This window comes from Mus musculus, chromosome 12 (assembly GCF_000001635.26).
Source record: "Mus musculus strain C57BL/6J chromosome 12, GRCm38.p6 C57BL/6J".
In the NCBI taxonomy this organism is placed as follows: domain Eukaryota; kingdom Metazoa; phylum Chordata; class Mammalia; order Rodentia; family Muridae; genus Mus; species Mus musculus.
The window spans coordinates 51,900,793-51,922,027 of record NC_000078.6 but is presented as its reverse complement, the minus strand read 5'-3'; the positions used below and the strand labels follow the sequence as shown (position 1 = coordinate 51,922,027).

Below are 21,235 nucleotides of genomic sequence, written 5' to 3'. Positions count from 1 at the left end.
ACCAGGGCCCTCAGTCCTCTTGGAAGACTCACCTAGTGACCCAGAAGCCTCGCAGTAGGCCCCCTTCACCTGGACGCTCAGCTAGGGGTCACAGGCCCTTAGCACACAGTCTTGAGAACCCAGCCATAGCACCAGCCCTGGGATATGTTCCCACAGTCACAGCTACCACAAGCGATTGAGAGAGCAGAAAGTATGAGGTTTTACAATGTTAAGGACTACCCATTTTTAAAGAGCACTTTTTCCCCATTTTCCAGGAAAATTAGACTGGAAGTTAGAAGGAGTGGGGGAAAAAATCAAATTACAGGTACCAAATTAGCTGAATTTTCCCAAGGGAAAAAAAATCTCTTAAGACAGACATTTGTAATTTTTTTCACAAAATAATGCTTTCCTTCCTGCTGATTAATAAAAATACTTTCCTATTGGTTATGATATATCTTTTCTTAAAATGTTTCGAGGTGTTGGGTAATAGTTTGTCACGTTAGTAGTTAGCACAAAATACAGTAGTAACAGGAGTTGGGCTGCTCCCTCCTTGGTTTGACCTGACAATCTTTGCTGCGTTTAGCTCTTGTTGCTTCTGATTTCAGGGTTCTGATACTGGAGCAGCTTTTGAACAGCATAAAGCACACCAAAGGAGCTCGTCAGCAAACCGTTCAGTTGCATGTTGTTTCTGCCATTTCCAACTTACTGAAGGTAATTGTCTTAGTTTGGGTTTTATTGCTGTGAACAGACACTGTGGCCAAGGCAACTCTTATAAGGACAACATTTAATTGGGACTGGCTTACAGGTTCAGAGGTTCCGTCCATTATCATCATGGCAGCATCCCAGCAGGCATGAGTCTGGAGGAGCTGAGAGTCCTCATCTCTTGTTCCAAAGGCAGCTTGGACCAGGGTCTTAAAACCCACACCCACAGTGACACACCTACTCCAACAATGACACACCTCCTAATAGTGCCACTCCCTAGGCCAAGCATACCCAAACCATCATAGTAATTTTACTGAAATTCACATAAATACTTGCTATTTTGGAATGCTTTATAATAACTAGGTTGTGTGCTGATGCCTTTGGAGAAGTTTATTATTCATTTTTCTTAATCTCTGATGAAGATATCTCAGGACTGAGAATTTCCCTTGACCTTTTTCTCCATACAAAATTTGTTAGCAACTGACGTACGTTTAGTGCCATGTCTTACCTGACTAATAAACCTGATAGCCTAGGCCAGGCATTGGTGGGCTGTGGGCTGTGGACCAAATCCAACTGCTGCAGTATGTTCATGAGTCATCGATTTTTATGGACATAGCAATTAGTGATTTCTGTGTTCTTGGTTTGTTGGTTGGTTGGTTGGTTTACGTGATGAACATACTTGATTGACAAGAATATGAATAAGAACTTCCAAATTAGATCAGAAAATTTGCCGTAATTGTACGTTTTAATTGTTTTTCATCTACTTTAGTATGTGGCTGGCTCTAAGCAAAGCTTAGGTCCAGAGGTGAGAAGACTCGTCCTAACCCTAGTGTTGGGAGCACTCGAAAGCCCCACCCCCCTGCTGAGATGTGCAGCTTCGGAAGCATGGGCTAGGTTAGCCCAAGTGGCTGATGATGGAGCCTTTACTGCTGGGTTAGCTCAACTTAGCTTCGACAAGTAAGTGACTCTTAATGTCCGTGGGCTGGGACCAAAGTGGGATATAGTTTACTGTTGAATGCAACTAATAAGAATGTTGTTCTGTAATTAACTTAAAGAAATTTTGCATTTCTTAAGATGAAGGAAACCCTCTTGATCTGAAGAATAATCACTGTTATATGGATATTGTAATTGGCCATCAATAAATAGACTCTAAGACAGTAGGACAGTTCTGTTGTGTTGAGTACAGATGATAAGTGGTGGAAGCAGTCTGTAGGGAGAGCCATAGACTGCAGACCACAAGAGATGGCCGCTCTTGACCTCAGTGACTTTTGAAAGGCCACTCAGTCCTTCCAGCCAGTTGTCTTGAACTGTTCTGAAGAGGTGGTTGATAATATAGTCTTACTTATTTAAGAATGTTTAAAAATAACACTAAAACAATTACAAATAAGATCCATGATTATGCCTGGTGTGGTGGTAGCTCTACTCATAAAACTCAAGAAACAAGCAGAATTGCCACCAGTTTCCTTTCAGACCAGCATGGGCTCCATAGCAAGACCCTGACTCCATAGCATTGATGGTTATGAGTTTATTGTAAATACACCGACTGGTTAGTAGCTGTGCTGGTGATGTGAGTGCTTTGGTCCTGGCTCAGATCTCCCCTCTGCTGTATTTAGTAGTCATTCTGTGGAATTTCACCTGCCTCTTGCAGTCATCTGTAAGGTGTAGCAGGGATTTCACAGCCACGGGTTGTTGTGGGGAAGGAAGAGCTCAAGGGCCTAAATACACTTCAATTCCCAGTAAATAATAACTTCCCTCATAGTTTTAGTATAACTGTTCTTAAACTGACGTGATGGAATTCAAATGTCCCATGTACCTTTTTTAAAAATGTGACCTAATAATAAAATAGTACTAATACCAACCCTATAAAATGTATGTATCTGTGTTTATGTCATACATAATGTATATGTGTACATATGCTGTATTACTGAGTGTATGTATATATGTCATGTACAGTGTGCACCTCTGAAGTGGTCATGATGAAAAACTGGTAGGCTGTGGTGGTGCACACCGTTAGTCCATCATTCCAGAGCAGATGCAGGTGTACTCCCTGAGTTCTAAGCCAGCCTGGCCTACACAGTGAGACCTTGTCTTCAAATTAAAAGAGAAAAAAGAAAAATGAAAGATACCTTTCTACTTACTTCAGAATGTTTCATTCCTTTGTAACAAATCTATCTTTTAATTTTATAAGCATTCTTATGAAAAGTTCGTCTATGTAACAAGTTACATTCATTGAAATATTTTTAGTTCCATTTGCTTATTGTGAGTGTTTGTGCATGTGTGAGTGGTGCACATATATGTTTATAGGTACTCGTGTGTGTGAATGCATGTGTGTTCTTGGATGTCCATGTATGTGTGGTGGTGTGCATGTATGTATGTGGGTGTGCCTCTCCCACGGCATGCATGTGGAGCTCAGAGCACAGTGTATGGGAATAGACTCTGTCCTGCAGTTGGAGTCCTGGGCCAACCTTGGGTCACCAGCGCTTGCCTGCTGAGCCCCACATGCATGACCTTGGGTCACCAGCGCTTGCCTGCTGAGCCCCACATGTGTGATTTGTCTTTGCTTTGTCTTTTTGTGCTTGTTTTTATTTTTATTTCTGTATGTGCAGATTGAAGTCAGCGAGAGATGTGGTTACCAGAACAGGCCACTCACTGGCTCTGGGATCCCTGCATAGGTACTTAGGGGGCATAGGGCCTCAGCACTTGAGTTCTTGCATTGGAGTCCTTTATACCCTGTCTCAGGACAGCACTTCTCCTGACGTGCAGGTGAGTACCTCACGAGACACCCTCCTCAAAAGCCATAACTTGTCCATGATTCATATTCTGGTTTTACTGACAACTAATATTCTGTGTTAACTATCAAAGCTACTACTAACTTGGATAGACTTTAAGAATTCAATCTTTTTTCCACTAATACTTTTGAGCACCCAAAGTCAATGACAATCAGTATCCTTTCTAAAAAATGGATAACTCTTTCATTGGACTAACAGCATCTGAGTTTGTTAGACACTCGCCACTGTGCAGCATTCTTCCAAATACACTGCCATAGTTGGTCCTCATGGTAATTTATGGTATAAAGATCCCCTAGAGGGGATCTGAGGCTATCAGAAGCAAAGTACTTCTTCAAGCTAATAAGTTGAATAAGATTAAAAAGCAAACAAATGAACAGATTAGAGACTGAAAACCCACATTAACCAGTATACCATACATTGTGTGTCACCCGTTTCTATCAATTTCACCATTGCTCTGGCATCTTACTCAAATCTGGATTGAGTTCTGTTCTCTTAATGGTGGGGTGCTTTGTCTTGCTTTGCTTAGACGGGGTTTCTCTCTATAGCCCTGGGTGTTCTGGAATTTGCTCTGTAGACCAGGCAAGCCTCAAACTCAGAGATCAGTCTCCATCAACCTCCCCAGTGCTGGGATTAAAGACATGTGCCATGACACCTGGCTATGCTGCTGCTTTTGCGGGCCATGCTTCTTCCATACATCCTTGGGGCTTCTGTTTCATTTTGTTTACAGCAGTCTCACTACTTAGCTCTGGCTGGCCTGGAACGTGTCATCAGTTACACTTCCGCAACGTCTCAAGTGTTCTGTTTTGCTTATTTTCCTTTTCTCTTTCTACTTGTATATGTCCCCAAATTTTATAAATGACCTTAAATATTTTTAATTATTTCCTTCCAGTCTTTCCTAGATGTGTAACCAGATTTGTCTAGAATGTTTTATTTTACAGCCTCTGCTGAAGAGCTTGGCAGGCTGCTCAAGTTTGGCCTGTTTTGGTTAATTGGTTTGAATTGGTTTGATTTTTTTTTTCAGGACTGAGGATTGGACCCAGGACCTGTTTATGTCAACAGCCAAATCCTCACCAATGACCCACATCCCAGACTCTTGTGCCTCTTACACAGGGACTCACTAAGTTCTCCAGCCTGGCCTTGAACTTGCTGTTATCTAGGCTGCCCTTTGACTGCCTGAGCCCTGAGTAACTGGGACTACAAGCTCGAATCACCACCCCCCTGGCATGCTGTTTCACTTCACTTTGTCTTATTTTGAAGTCAGGTCTCACCAAGAAGCCCAGGCTGGCATCAGGACCCTCCTGCACCAGCGTGTCCCTCTTAACCAGCTTCCCAGCCCACACAAGACCCATCTCTGTTACTGTCCCCAAGACAGACCTCTCCTACAGAAGCCTGTCTGCTCTGCTTCCAGTATCCTCTTATCTTAAAGCTTTTCCTTTTGTTCTTCCTCCTCGTACCTAGTATTATTACATTTTAGTTTTTATAGCCATGTATTAATGACATATCATGGTTGTAGATAATGTGTGTTGAGCATTTCATCCCCTTTACCATCTCATGTCCCCTCACTGTACCATCTCATGACCCCTCACTGATTTCCTTCCTTTTCCCAACTGTCCCGATCACGTCCATGGCTGCCTCCTCTTGTCTTTTTCCAATTCTTCTTCCTCCTCTTCCTCTCCCACTCCCCCTCTTCTTCATTCTTCTTTTTTATATTTTATGTAAGTAGAATTAAACAGTATGCTCTCTGATGTCTAGCTTTCTTCATTTTTATTATTTATATGAACAATAAGGCATTAATAACAAACTAGATTTATCCAAGCTATTAGCTATAATATTGTCCTGGAATTCTTACTGCTAAGCAATCTCTAGATATATCATTCTAAATTTGATGGTTGTGTGAATTGATTTTCTATTTCATATTAAAGGTAAGGATTTTCTTGACTAGAGAGATGGCTCAGTGGCTAAGAGCAGTTGCTCATGTAGACTACCTGGGTTCAGTTCTGACCACTCACAACCAAGTCAGTCAGTCTAACTTTAGGGGACCCAGTACCCTCACCTAGCCTCTGTGGTCCCCAGGTGTACATGCGGCACACATATGTACACACACAAGACACTCACACAGATGGGTGTCTTCTTAAAGACTTCTTTAACCTTGCAGAGCTCACTTACTCTCTTTTCAGATTGGTAGCGGCACATCCATTCCCTAATTTCCATTGCTTTTTAAGTTGCTAAAAACAAAGACCAGTCTAGTGACTTGTGTTTTGTGATGTGGCTATGACATTTTATTTCCATCTGACTTTGCAGACCTGGGCACTCCACTCCTTGTCACTGACCATTGATTCTGCGGGTGCACTCTATCACGTGCATGTGGAGTCTACCCTGTCACTCATCGTCATGTTGTTGCTAAATGTGCCTCCAACTCATGCGCAAGTTCACCAGAGTCTTGGTCGCTGCTTGAACGCCCTCATTACCACGTTAGGCCCAGAGCTACAAGGTATGCAGAGGCCGCGTTGTGATGTGTTACAAGGAGAATACACGCATAGAAATAACTTAAGGCTTAGTCTCTCTGCTTAGCATATAGGAAGTGTTCAATTTGTTTTGTTAGATGAAGGTTTCTATTTAGTCAGCCTGGTGTCTCCTACCTGGAAAGACAGAAGTGCCATATTTAGAGAGATAGGATATATCCTAAAAAAAAAATAAAAAAAAATACTCGCCTACATAATTACAGTGACAAACATAAAGTCCTCTATAGGTGTGTAGCATAAAGAACTGCTCTGCCAGAAATAAATCCAAAGTTTCAAATAGTCAAGCTTCTTCAGATTACGCAGTATATGATTATAATACATGAAAATAACTCTCAAACAACATAGCAGAGTTAAGTTGATTGGCAATTTGTAATTATACCTTTTTACCAAATTTTATATTTCATGTGTATTTGGTAAAACCTGTAAATTGTCTTGGATTCTTCTGTGAAGAACAAGCTACTGGGCTGATGAGATGGCTCAGCAAGTAAAGGCTTCTTAGCAAGCCTAAGAACCTGCGTTTCAGGCTTAGGCTGCACGTGCTGGACTGAACGAACCAGTCCCTGCCAGGCTGTCCTTTGACCGTCACACACCCAAATACAAGCACACAAAGTCAAAGATAAAGAACAAGATACTCTACCAGTATGTTACTTTATTATTTTTCGTGCGTGTGTGTGTGTGTGTGTGTGTGTGTGTGTGTGTACGTACCTGTATGTGCAAAAACCTCCCTCATGCTAACCATACACTTTGCCACTGACTGGTGCCCCAGCCCATGTAGAAATTTGACTTGACAAATCTATGAAGAAATTTTAATGACTTTAAATCTTTATATATGTTTAAAGAGGAGTTAGGCTTTATAGGCTAACTATTAAAAGGTGTTGGCTTTTTCTTTCAGGTAGCAATACTTCCGTGTCCGCCTTAAGGACGTCCTGTCTGCTGGGCTGTGCAGTGATGCAGGATCACCCAGGCTGCCTGGTCCAGGCTCAGGCCATCTCTTGCCTTCAGCAGCTTCACATGTTTGCCCCACGCCATGTCAACTTGTCTAGTCTGGTCAGCTGCCTCTGTGTGAGTATCAGAGTATAAGGAGTTCCTACTTTCTGAAACTCGTATTCCAGCTTAGTTGGTTTTTAGACTATGTAAATTATGCTATATGTTTGACTGTTTTCTTTCAGTCTGTTTTAGAAAGGAGAGGACCACTTTCATGCATCTACCTCTAAGCCTCTCACACATGGGTCGTTTTTTCTTCTATTAGTGTTGAACATAAATCCTGGAGCATTTACTCATTAATGGAGGCCCTTACTGAGTGCTATACTACTGTACTCACTGTACAAGTTACACGTGCTGGAGGACCTGCAGATGGTTTGTGTGGTCCAGGTTTTCTTCTGTTGTAATTATATCAGAAGTTCTGACACAGGTGGATAAGGGAGAGTTGGGGAGATGGCTCAGTGGACAACAGTGTTTGCACTGTGAGCATGGGGGCCTGGGTGTGACAGCAGTGCCCATGGAAAAGCAGAGCTGGAACTAGGGAGTAGACATGGGTAGGTGCTCCCTTCACAGCCCAGCAATGACGTTGAAATATCTAACTCTAGGCTCAATGACAGGTGGTTTCCCAAAGGACTAAGGCTGAGAGTAATATAGTAGAATCCTGGAAGCCATCTGTGAACTCCATGTTCTCTTGGAGTGGCATGCCCAACACATGCACACAGACACACACATGTAAACAGAGGGAGAGATGTCTTGGCTACATACACGTCATGTCTGTGTCTTTATAATGTATCTATCGAATGCAGAGAGCTAAAGACAGTCAAGCGGAAGTCCTGATCAAGTGGTTCATAGACATTCTTGGCTTTGATGATTTTTCTAGGGCATGGCCGATGTCTGTCCAGGCTTGCTTTAACAGTTGAGCTCCAGGATCACGATGAATGTGACCCAACACAAAGTTAGAGACGTCCCTAAATGTTATCTGCGAGTCCTTCTTGTTGGAGGAGGGTTGTTTTTTGTTGTTTCGTTTTAACTTGGTCGTGTTCTCCAGCATAAATGTGAGTGATGTATAACAGTGTCACCCTGTTGGACACACATAAAGGCAGTCCTTTCATTTTAAAGCCTGAAGCAAACTATGTAGTATTTCAGAGCTTAAAAGAAACATCTAAAGCTCTCCCATCATCCCATCTTTTGCAGAATGATGTTTGCATCATTAAAGCAAATCTTTAAAAGATAGTCTGAGGGCCACAGCATTGAGCAGTTTACCAAACGTAGCCGTGGCTTGGTGTAATCTCCTCTCTCCTGGATTCCTTGCTATTCCAGTTGCTATCTTTATTATTTTGTTATTGCCTTTGTGAGTTCTGTGAGATGATCGTAGCCATTCTTTTGTCACTTCCTAGCTGTGTAGTGTCCCATTACGTCCCCCAGGCTCAGCCACTTATCTGTTAAACACGAGCAATGCACAGATACCAGATGTAGTAACACACGGACCACTCACTGAAATAGCATTGACACATCGTGAGTAATGCATAATATTAGTTATTGATGCTAAATGTCATATAAAACTTTAAAAAGATGGTGTAGCTAACTGATATGAGTCAACCACATGTTGGGGAAACGGCAGGGAGAAGATTTTTATCTTCACCACTCAAGGACAGTTTCTCCCAAGAATATTAGTTTTTATATTTGAAAAATTTTTACAAAACTCAGTTACTGAAAAAAAAATATCACATTCTATTGCAAGTTGATCTGACTTTAAGACTACTTTAAGAACATCGAAGCACTGCTATATTTAAATGGGGAGTAAAGGCCCCCTTACCTGATTCATGGATTCACTTAATGTTATTTGCTAAGAAACAAAGAATAAGATTAACACCTGATAATCCATGATGAATAAGGTCTCATCAGGTTTATTACCTTTTTCTTTTTTCCTGCCAAAAATGACTACATTTGTAAAACAGTCTGTTACATTTAAAATAGAAATCTTATTTTAAATGGTTTTTATTAACATTACCAGAGTATTTTAACAATTTGGTTAGCATTTTATTCTAAATTTATTTATTGAGCTTACTATATTTTATAGTATTTTCCAAAGTAAAGAAATTGTATGTCGGGGCTGGAGAGATGGCTCAGCAGTCAAGAGCACTGACTGCTCTTCCGAAGGTCCTGAGTTCAAATCCCCAGCAACCACATGGTGACTCACAACCATCCATAGTGATGCCCTCTTCTGGTGTGTCTAAAGACAGCTACAGTGTACTCATATACATAAAATAAATTTAAAAAAAAACTTTAAAAAAAAATTTTAAAAAAAAAGAAAGAAAGGAAGAAATTGTATGTCATCACTGGGCAGTCTACATTAGAGACTACCCTCAAACTTCTGAACTTGGACTTAGTGACACCATCAATTCTGAGTACATTCAGCTTTAAAATAGAAAGATCTATAATTAACTGTGCCAGAGTAAACTATACACATTCATGTATAAACAGCCCAGCTCGCCCCTCCCACAAGTATGTCTACTGGGCCTGCTTTGAATCTGAGGCATAATAAGAGCAGAAAGCCTCCTTAGTCAAGTGGACACTCAGGCTTTGCCTGGCTCATGTCCTTATATCATGAAATTTGTATCTATTTTCAAGGTCTTAGCTCAACTCTTTATCAAGCTAGAAAGTAGAATGTTTGTAACCAACCACCTTGTAAGATTGAAGCTAAGCCGATTTGAAGGTAACTCTTAGCTTTATGTCAGAACACTTAGCTGACTGTGTCATAGCTGTCCTAATACTTATCTTTTGATTTTTGTCATGACTGGTCTGTCATTTGTTTCTGTGCAGGAGATCTTGTTGGATAATTCTGTGTTGGTAGGTCCCTGACCCTTGACTCCTAACTTTGTTGAGGTTTGCAGTGCTGCTTTGTGTGTTATTTTTGGTTGCAGATGTTTTCCTCTGTTTCTCTGTTTAAGCTAACCATTAATGCACAGCCCCGTATGCACAGCATGTTCCGTGGCGCTTATTTAATGCCGGTGTTGGCCTGTCCTTCCTCGCCTTCTCCAGCTGGTGTGCTCACTCCTTGCACTGTGTTTTGCATCGTTTTGCTTTAATGTATCCATTTGAGAAAGAAATCATAATTACAGTTTGATTTGCTGTCTGTGTTTTCCGCCTGCCTTGTTTGCTGTAACCCAGCCTACATTCCTTTTCCCTATTGACATGCTAAAGAATGACATGGAGATACAGCGCCTCCATCTACTTTGTGTGACAGTCCCCAACCTTTACCAAGCATGTGAAGAGCACTAAGCATGCTTTTTTCTAAAGGATTGTATAACTGCCCTGAATGAATGCTGCATCTTCTTTGTATTACATGCTTGTAAAATTCCAATCAAAACAACTAATAGCTTCATTCATTTTTCTTTAAATCTTTCATGTAAAATTCTGTCTTTAATTGACATTAACTACAATGGTAATTTTGGGCACTAGTAAACTTACCCTTTATATTTTAACTTCTGTGAGATCCTGTATACTAGTTTCTAATAGTAGATGTTCTTAAACCTGACTGTGGTGGCATTACCTTGAGGATTCTGTGAATGGCATTTTCCTTCCTCCACTTTTGAGTTTGAAATGTGGACATGTAATAAAACATACTGACAAAGCTAATTCCACCCCTGTGTTTCACTAATGACATCCTACCTAATATCTTTATCTTATAAATTGAGAACCTGGCCTTGTTTTTGCATGTGTTTCTTATACAGTGGACAGTACCTGCCACCACCCATTTCAGTCCTGTTTTTTCCATATATACCAAAATCATCAGAACTCTATCATAGCCATGCTATGTTTCTCAAGTTTAACTTGAAAATCACTATGACAGTACGTCGTGCACTGGAGTAAAGCTCTGTAGAGAATACATATGAGGCTTTGGGTTCAATCCTCCCACTCCCCCAAAGAGCATATAAATTTTTATAGGCCATACCAAATTGGTCTCTACTAGCCTAATTAAAGGAAAAATAAATTTTATGTTACTTATCATTAAGTAAGAATTTATATCTAGGATCAGAGCATAGTAGTACATGTAATTGTGTACTCAGAAGGCTGAGACAGGAGGATTGTGAGTTTAAGGACAGCTTGGACTACATAGCAAAATTCTCACTCAGAAAGAAATTAAGAAATTTGTATCCAGAAATTTCTGACTTGTAATTGATCATTTGAAGAACATTGTTAAGCTTATCATTTGCTGTAGATAAAGCTGCTGCCAATTCCATTGTGATTTACATGTATTACATATGTTTAGACATATGTTACATGTATGAAGGCATGTATGTAAAAGTTGTTGCTCTTTAGTGTTGCTAAAGAATTTTTTTTTTTTTTGAGGAGCTGGAGATGGCTAGGTGTCACTGGCTGCTCTTCCAGAGGACCTGGGTTCAATTCCCAGCATCCACATGACAGCTCACAACTGTCTGTAACTCCAGTACCAGCTAACTTCACAGTAGTTCAGTGGAAGCTAAGACCCAGAAAGGTTAAATAACTTGCCCAGGGTCACACAGCCAGTGGGTGACAGATGGAGGACTCACAGACTGTCTGACTCTAGAGCTCCAGCTAAACCCGTGTATGGTTTTGCCTGCATTGCTGCAGTTGTACTCATTTCATAGAGAATCTTAAGCACAGTTGTGTGAGAACAAATGTGAGTGTTTTATCTCAGAGCTATTACCCAAAAATCTCTGTCTTCTAGCTTTGTCAAAGCTTTTGCTCGAATATGTATACAAATAGCACATAATTTAGTATGTGTATTATTCCTTAAGCTGTTTCTAGTTGTAACTATAGGTGCATTCTAAAGCAGTTGAAGACGTTTCACTGTGTTTGAGAACTTGTGTCCAGCCTATTAATGCACTAACGAAGATCAGGAGAGAGTCCAGTGAATCTAGACTGAGACTGAGTATCACCAAGAATCTTAGATTCATTCCCCAAATCTCATCTTTCAGGTGAATCTTTGTAGCCCCTACCTGTTGCTGCGAAGAGCAGTTCTGGCTTGTTTGCGGCAGCTGGTACAGAGAGAAGCAGCTGAAGTTTCAGAGCATGCCATCATGCTGGCCAGGGATGGCAGGGACGCCGCTGCAGGTGATTCTTCTCATCCGGGTTACAGAGTTCCACGTAAACCTGAGGTTTTAAATGATGTGTCACGGTTAATGCTAGGGTGTTTGACATCTTCTGCAAAAGTAATCCTAGCGCCGGGCAGTGGTGATGCACGCCTTTAATCCCAGCGCTTGGGAGGCAGAGGCAGGCGGATTTCTGAGTTCGAGGCCAGCCTGGTCTACAGAGTGAGTTCCAGGACAGCCAGGGCTACACAGAGAAACCCTGTCTCGAAAAACCAAAAAAAAAAAAAAAAGTAATCCTAGCAGTTACCACTCTGCCTGGTGATGGAAGAGATTCTCAAGGTGAGGCCAGCCAGCGATGTGCACCTCATGTGAAAACTTGTCAGAAATACCTATTAGTTCTCACCCCATATCTGAACTAGAAGTCTGGGACTCAAAGCATAGCAAAATGTGTTCCCGCGAGCTGTCTTTTCAACCCCTTTACTGATAGGAAGGTCAAGCAAGGATCCTGCCTTACATCAAGGTTTGTTCATGACAGCGAGATGTCCTGAACAAAGAAAGGCGTGTGCCATGAAGCCTGATGTTCCAGGTCTGATCCTCAGAAGCAGTGCAGGGGAGGAGAGCCACCTCCCACACACTGTCCTCTGGCTGCCAGACGGGGACAGTGTCCAAACACCACCAAACCAACAAACATTTAAAGAATTTTTAAAAGAAATTAGATTTAATCCTAAAATAATTTTTCATACATGCTTGCCTCCCATCAAAATAACATTTTAATAAAATAGGCATAAATCCTGCTACATGTTAAAGGATTTTTTTCTGTCCTTTCTCCATTGTAGAGCAGAGTTCAACATTACTTAGTAAAATTTGTAGTTTTTTTTTTTTTTAAATTATGCTTACAGGTGTGTGTCTGTTTAGGTATTTGCACATGTTTAGGTGTCTGAGGAGTTCAAAGCGGGCATCAGAGTCCTTGGAGGCGGGGCTATAGGTGGTTGGGAACAAACTCGGGTCCTCTGGACGAGCAGCAAATGCTCTTCAGTTCAGAGCCATCTCTACAGCCCCAGGGAAATTTAAGGTTGTGTCCATTTTTATCTTATTTTACTTCTCCCAGTGTTAAGAAATGAACCTAGAGCCGCAGGCACGCTACACCAGCGCTCTGTCACCGAGTCACATTTCTGACCTTTATCCTTTCATTGAAAACTAATGAAAGTAACTCAAACCCCATATAATTTTAACTACAAATAATAGATATGTGTATGTAATTTCTAAAATACTATCTTTTAGCAAGTCACAGCTTTGGCAAAGCATCCCAGATTAAAACTTTCAGATCCATAATGTGTTTTACTATAAAAATCTTTGCTGTTGAAGTTATTTTATTAGTACACTAAAACTACTTCTCTGCTGGGTGAAGGTGGATCTGGAAGGAAGTAAGAGGAAGAGTGGGAAGATGGATAAGGTCAAATCACTGTCTGCATGTGTGTTGGCTACTTCTATGTCAGCTTGACACAAGCTAACGTCATCTGAGAGGAGAGAGCCTCAACTAAGAAGTTGTCTCCGTAAGCTCAGGCTAGAAACAAACCTGTAGAACATTTTCTTAGTGGTTGATAGGAAAGGGTAATGACCATTGTGGGTGGGGCTGCCCCTGGGCTACTGGTCCTGGGTGCTGTGAGAAATCAGACTGAACAAGCCATGGTGAACAAGCCAGTGAGCAGCACCCCCCTCCCCCCATGGCCTCTGCATCAGCTCCTGCCTCCAGGATTCTACCCTGTTTGAGTTCCTGTCCTGACTTCCTTTGATGATGAACTATGATGTGGAAGTGTAAACCAAACAAACCTCTCCTCTGCAGGTGCTTCATCACAACAATAGTAACCCTAACGAGGACAGCATTATGAAATTCTAAAACAATAATAAAATAAAAATATTACATTTTGAAAAAACTGCTGGCTTAGGTTACTCAACATGACTGTGTTGATACAATAATCTTATAATGTTATATCTTTTCCCAAAAGGATCATTTTAGTTTTTTATTCACAATCAAATTTATTTGTATCTATTGCTTTAGATTTTAGTGGTGTAAACATGTTCTTAGAAATGTTGAGTCGAAAAAAAAAAAAAAGAAAGAAAAAGAAATGTTCAGTCATGCCAGGCAGTGGTGGCAAACACCTTTAATCCCAGCACTAGGGAGGCAAATGCAGGCAGATCTCGTGAGCTAATTATATTAGCTACAGAGCTAATTATAGAAAGAAATGTTAAGTTATACACATGTGCCCATATACACCAAGAGAGAAGTAAAAGAGGGACTAGTTAGTTAAGAGGGCAGTGAGCAAGACGCAAAAGGTAAGACCAGGGACTGGGCAGTCAGTGCCTGTGGTCACAGCATGGTGTGTACACATATGCAGTTGTCACATAAAGATTACTAGTTTACACATCCTACCAGTTCTCTCTTTAAAAGTTGTGGGGGCTAGAGAGGTGGCTCAGAGGTTAAGAGCACTAACTGTTCTTGGGGAGGACCAGATTCAGCACCCACATGATGGCTCACAGCCATCTGTAACTCCAGGTCTAGGGAATCGGATGCCCTTTTATAGCCTCTTGTCTTTTGTACTCAATATGGTACAGTGAACTCATGCAGAACGTGGCCTATTAATGAATAAATAAAATATTGTGCACTTATGATTTTAATAGATATTGTAAATTATTGTCTAGAAGGGCTAACAGTCATTCATGAGAGTATTCTTCCTGTGTTACTGACAGTGATGGGCATACCTTTTTTTTTTTTGCACTTAAGCTGATCTAAAAGGCCAAGAGGCAGTATCATTTTTTAAAATTTTTGACACTCCAGTAATAACATTTTACTATTATCTCAATTCTCTTTTAAAAAATAGTCGTACTAAGTATATTTTACTTTGAGTACATGCATATGTGAGAGATCATCAGATCCCCTGGAATAGGAATTGATGGCTTTGTGAACCTCTAGTGAGTATGGGAACTGACTCCGAGTCCTCAGCAAGAACACCGAGCCCCTCACTCAACCTCTGAGCCGTTCTCGCTCCAGTATCTTCAGTTCTCTTTAAATAGTATGAACATTTTTTTTAAAGATTTATTTATTTATTATATGTAAGTACACTGTAGCTGTCCTCAGACACTCCAGAAGAGGGCGTCAGATCTTGTTACAGATGGTTGTGAGCCACCATGTGGTTGCTGGGATTTGAACTTCGGACCTTCGGGAAGAGCAGTCGGGTGCTCTTACCCACTGAGCCATTTCACCAGCCCATGAACATTTTTTAAAATGCTTATTAGTCAAGAAAAAAACACTAAGCTAGCTATGTGAGCTAATTATAGTGAAGAGCTCAGTGCCTTGCTCCCTTTAAGATGGCAGCACTAGGTGCTGAGGGTGGCCAGCTGTTTTAGAGCACTGGTTATTTCAGAGGACTCACGTTCAGTTCCCAGCACTCGTGTTCTTTATTACTGGAATATTGCAGTACTCTGAATATTGTATAGTGAGTGACATATGTTAGCTCAGAGGTTAAACCCTATTCACCAACCACTATTTCTGTTTAATTTGTTTTCTGTTTAATTTGTTTAAAAAATATAAGAGACCAGCAAGGTGGCTCAGTAGGCAGAGTCACTTGCTGCTAAGCTGGGACACACAAGTTGTCGTTTGATCTTCACACATATGCCTTGGGATGTGTGTACATGCATGTACACACACACACATTAATTAATTAGATGTGATTTTAAACCCTATTTAAATCTTTTGCCTGGGGTTAGTGATACAGGCCCTGTAATTGACCTATTTGGGAGACTGAGGCAGGAGGATTACAAGTTCAAAGGATAGTCCTGGATTCACTCTCTAGTAGCATCCAACACCAACAAAGCCAACTCCTTTACACTAGAGCAAGGAGGGTTATCATGTTTACTTACTTAGATTTAACTTTAGACCAAGGTAAAGAATCCTAATAAATAAGAATAGATAGATCGATCGATCGATAGATAGATAGATAAACACACACATGCACACACAAACTCATATTGCTGTCTTGAACACTACTTGGATAATGTTAACTAACTTAAGGTGACATTAACAACTTTTTAAATTTTTGTTGCATTTATTTCTTGTGTGTGGGTTTGCACACACATGGAGGTCAGAGGAGTCTTCTGGTCCTCACACATGTATCATGTGGGTTCAAGGGACCAAATTTAGCAGCAAGATCTTTCCACTGACAAATCTGAAAAGCCTGGTGTCATTAACTCTTAAGAGATTTAACAATGTTCCTTTTCTTTTCTTAAGGATCCTGTGCAGGATCATAAATAATCACAGAGAGCAGCTATGAATTAACATCAACTTCAGTAGATAGGGCACAGTATCTCAGCTCATCTTTAAAGCGCATTGATATGTATGTAGTGTTTGGAAACCTCTGAACGTGGGTACTTCCCACATGGCAGCTGTTGTCTGTTACTCAGAGCATCCATTTTCATCCTCAGATGCTAACCTCAGAGAAGTGGGCCTTGAAGGGGCGCTGTTAGCCTTACTGGATAGAGAGACCGACGAAAGCTTGTGCCAGGATATCAGAGAGACATTGCATCATATGCTGACGTCCATGGCAGTAGGGAAGCTCACCCTTTGGCTGAAGCTTTGTAAAGATGTGCTTGCCGCATCCGCTGGTAAGTACCGGGGATGGCCACTTACAACAGCAAAACCAAAAGAGAGAAACCTAGTAGGAAATGGCTCCCTGACAACTCATTCCCTTATCTGTTTACCTTAATTATCGTGTGGTTATTGCTTTCTTCGAATGAAGATTCTACTTCTGTATCTTACCAGAATTCTCATGAATTTGCACAGCATAAGTGTATTGCACAGCATAAGTGTACGGATTGTCTTTTTGAAAAAAGACTTATTCTTAATTTTGTGTGTGTTCGTGACTGCGTAAGATTTGTGCACATGAGAACAGTGCTCTCAAAGTCCAGAAGAGGGCATTGCATTGCCTATATTGGGGTTACAGATGGTAGTGAGCTACCGTATGAGTGCTAGCAACCAAACTTGGATCTTCTTCAAGAATAGTATGTGCTCCGGGCAGTAGTGGCCCATGCCTTTAATCCCAGCATTCGGGAGGCAGAGGCAGGTGGATTTCTGAGTTTGAGGCCAGCCTGGTTTACAGAGTAAGTTCCAAGACAGCCAGGGCTATACAAAAAACCCTGTTTGGGGGAAAAAAAAAAAAAGGAATACAAAGCCTTCTTGCCAGCCTCTGGGTTGGTTGGTTTGTTTGTTTGTTTGTTTGTTTGTTTGTTTTGAGACAAAGTCTCACTATGTAGGCTGGTCTCACAGCAAACTGTTGCCTGGTTTTTGTCTTCCAAGTGCTGAATTAAGGATGTGTACCCTCATACTTGGAACTAGCCTTGTAAAGCAGGCTGGCCTCAAACTCAGAGATCCACCTGGCCCTGGCCCTGCCCCTGCCCCTGCCCCTGCCCCTGCCCCTGCCCCTGCCCCTGCCCCTGCCCCTGCCCCTGCCCCTGCCCCTGCCCCTGCCCCTGCCCCTGCCCCATAGTTGACATTTTTGAGCATCTGGTCTCTCCACAGTTGATAATGTTAATTTCGAATGGTGTTAGATGTTGTATTAATCAGGGTTTTCTACAGTAATGGAACTTAGATAATGAATCTCTATATCTGTATATCCAAAAACGAGATTTACTAGAATGACTTAACTAGCTGATCCAACAGTGGTCGGTTATGAATGGGTAGTTCAAGGCTGGATGTCTCAGCTGGTCTTCATTATATGACAGAATCCAAAAGAAGCAAGATCTATGAATTGTATCTTGGGTATTCCGAGCATTTGGGCTAATATCCACTTATCAGTGAGTGTTTTTCATTCAGGATGATATTTTCTAGTTCCATCCATTTGCTTAAGAATTTCATGAGTTCATTATTTTTAATAGCTGAGTAGTATTCTATTGTATAAATGTACCACATTTTCTGTATCCATTCCTCTGTTGAGGGACATCTGGGTTGTTTCCAGCTTCTGGCTATTATAAATAAGGCTGCTATGAACATAGTGGAGCATGTATCCTTGTTATATGTTGGAGCATCTTCTGGGTATATGCCCAGGAGAGGTATTGCTGGATCTTCCAGTAGTACTATGTCCAATTTTCTGACTGATTCCAGAGAAGTTGTACCAGCTTGCAATCCCACCAACAATGGAGGAGTGTCCTTCTTTCTCCACATCCTTGCCAGCATCTGCTGTCACCTGAATTTTTGATCTTAGCCATTCTGACTGGTGTGAGGTGGAATCTCAGGGTTGTTTTGAATTGCATTTTCCTGATGATTAAGGATGTTGAACATTTCTTTAGGTGCTTCTCAGCCATTTGGTATTCCTCAGGTAAGAATTCTTTGTTTAGCTCTGTACTCCATTTTTTAATAGGGTTATTTGATTCTCTGGAGTCTAACTTCTTGAGTTCTTTGTATATATTGGATATTAGCCCTCTATTGGATTTGTAAAGCTCTTTTCCCAGTCTGTTGGTTGCCGTTTGGTCCTATTGACGGTGTCCTTTGCCTTACGGAAGCTTTGCAATTTTATGAGGTTCCATTTGTCAGTTCTTAATCTCAGAGCATAAGCCATTGGTGTTTTGTTCAGGAAAATTTCCCCTATGCCCATGTCTTTGAGGTTCTTTACCACTTTCTCCTCTATTAGTTTCAGTGTATCTGGTTTTATGTGGAGGTCCTTGATCCATTTTGACTTGAGCTTTGTACGAGGAGATAAGAATGAGTCAATTTGCATTCTTCTACATGCTGACCTCCAGTTGAACCAGCACCATTTGTTGAAAATGCTATCTTTTTTCTACTGGATGGATTTAGCACTTGGAAGTATGAGGCAACAAGATCAGAAATTCAATATCATCCTTAACTACATACCATGTACAAAGCCAGCCTTGGATTCATGAGAGATGTTGACTCAAAAACAAACAAAAAAAAAAACAAAAAAAAAGTTTAAAAATTAAAGAATTGAATAGTATTGGGAAGTATGTTATTTTCTCTCTCTCTTTTTTTTTTTTTTTTTTTTTTTGGTTTTTCGAGACAGGGTTTCTCTGTGTAGTCCTGGCTGTCCTGGAACTCGCTCTGTACACCAGGCTGGCCTCGAACTCAGAAATCCGCCTGCCTCTGCCTCCCAAGTGCTGGGATTAAAGGCGTTCGCCACCACGCCCAGCTGGTATTTTCTCTCTTTTTTTTTTCCATTTTTTATTAGGTATTTAGCTCATTTACATTTCCAATACTATACCAAAAGTCCCCCATACCCACCCACCCCCACTCCCCTACCCACCCACTCCCCCTTTTTGGCCCTGGCGTTCCCCTGTACTGGGGCATATAAAGTTTGCAAGTCCAATGGGCCTCTCTTTGCAGTGATGGCCAACTAGGCCATCTTTTGATACATATGCAGCTAGAGTCAAGAGCTCCGGGGTACTGGTTAGTTCATATTGTTGTTCCACCTATAGGGTTGCAGTTCCCTTTAGTTCCTTGGGTGCTTTCTCTAATTCCTCCATTGGGGGCCCTGTGGTCCTTTCAATAGCTGACTGTGAGCATCCACTTCTGTGTTTGCTAGGCCCTGTGTTATTTTCTCTTGAAGACACATATTCAAGACTTGACATCATCTGTTTAGATTTAACATCTGCATATTTTCACAGTGTTTCAGTACCTTCCAATTTAGGTAACAGAGGTCTCTGATGGGTGAAGTGGTTTTTTTGTTGCTGTTGTTGGTTTTTTTGGTTGTTTTGGGGTTTTTTTTTTGGTTTTTGGTTTTTTTGTTTGTTTGTTTGTTTGTTTTTGATTTTTCCGAGACAGGGTTTCTCTGTGTAGCCCTGGCTGTCCTGAAACTCACTCTGTAGACCAGGCTGGCCTCAAACTCAGAAATCCGCCTGCCTCTGCCTCCCGAGTGCTGGGATTAAAGGTGTGCGCCACCACACCCGACTAGGATGAAGTATTTTAAAGGAAAAAGTACTTTGAAATCCCTCTAGGTTTTGTTCTGTTTTGTCTGCTTTGACTTCTTAGTGGCTGGACCTGATACCATCTGCTGTCTACACCTTAAGATTTGTAAGGATGTCTACTTTAAAAAGAGCACATACTTTTTCTGGCTGGGGATCTGGTACAATTCAGTGATAGAGCACTTGTCTAACAGATGAGAGGCCCTAAATTCAATCCCCAGAAAAACATCACCTCTAATCCTGTAGAGCAGGAGGATTAAAAGACAATCCAGACAATCCTCACCTACATACAAGACTCACTGCAACCTCGGCCACATGGAACGTTATCTCAAAATCATTTTTTCAATGCGTACATAATTAGACTGATTTTTTTTTCTCCTGTTTCTTTTTTTTTTTCTATTCCTCCTGCCCCCGTGCCCCAAGGGCCGGGACTGTGGTGTGCACCACCATGCTCAGTTTTGACTTTAGAGTCATGCTCCCTGAGGTTCCTGACTCAGTTGTATTTTCATTTTGTTTGCCTCTGGCTCTTCCTTGACCAGAACTCATAGAGACGGAGCCTGGATCCCAGACCTGGTACTGGATTTTCATTCAGTTACCAATGGCTTCTGGGAGCAGTATCACCCAATACGTAAGCAAAGTACCTTCATTCAGAGTCCTTCACACACACACACAGACACACACACACACACAGACACACACACACACACACACACAGACAGACACACACACACACATACACACACACACAGACACACACACACACACACGCACGCACACACAGAGACACACACACACACACAGACACACACACACACACGACACATACACACACACACAGAGACACACACACACACACAACACACACACACACACACACACATTCACTTAACATATCAAAAAGATCATTCATCCTGATAGTATCTACTATACATCCTTCAATTCTTTTTAATCCCAGTATTTTCCACCTCTGCTTTTGCATGGCATATGGCCCACTTTCCTGAACCCTCTCAAGGGCCCTTTCTGGGTTTCTAGCTTCTCCAGACTCTCCAAATTAAACTTACAGACCTAGAAATAGGAAACTAGGACTCATGGGAGAGACAGCATGAGCCGTTTGACTTTCTGGGCCTCTTCAACTCAGTACATTTCCAGTCCCGTCCGTCCCGCTGCTGATTTCATCGTGCCAGGTTTTCTCTCAGCTGAGTAGAACCACACTGTGTGTGTG

The 21,235-nt window shown here is 41.4% G+C and overlaps 1 protein-coding gene across 6 annotated transcripts in view; it reads left to right on the top strand.

The window, feature by feature from the left end:
• Heatr5a (HEAT repeat containing 5A) overlaps positions 1–21,235 on the top strand; it is a 95,501-nt gene that overhangs the window by 49,344 nt on the left and 24,922 nt on the right. For 4 of the 6 annotated variants that reach the window (XM_006516011.4, XM_006516009.4, XM_030246778.1 and 1 more), the window contains exons 17-24: positions 585–690; positions 1,451–1,638; positions 3,288–3,444; positions 5,772–5,961; positions 6,885–7,054; positions 9,797–9,823; positions 11,935–12,070; positions 16,528–16,707. In XM_006516011.4, the coding sequence (XP_006516074.1) occupies positions 585–690; positions 1,451–1,638; positions 3,288–3,444; positions 5,772–5,961; positions 6,885–7,054; positions 9,797–9,823; positions 11,935–12,070; positions 16,528–16,707 (1,154 nt within the window). The remainder of the gene's footprint in view (positions 1–584; positions 691–1,450; positions 1,639–3,287; positions 3,445–5,771; positions 5,962–6,884; positions 7,055–9,796; positions 9,824–11,934; positions 12,071–16,527; positions 16,708–21,235) is intronic. The other 2 variants (XM_006516012.4, NM_177171.4) reach the window with 1 other exon arrangement.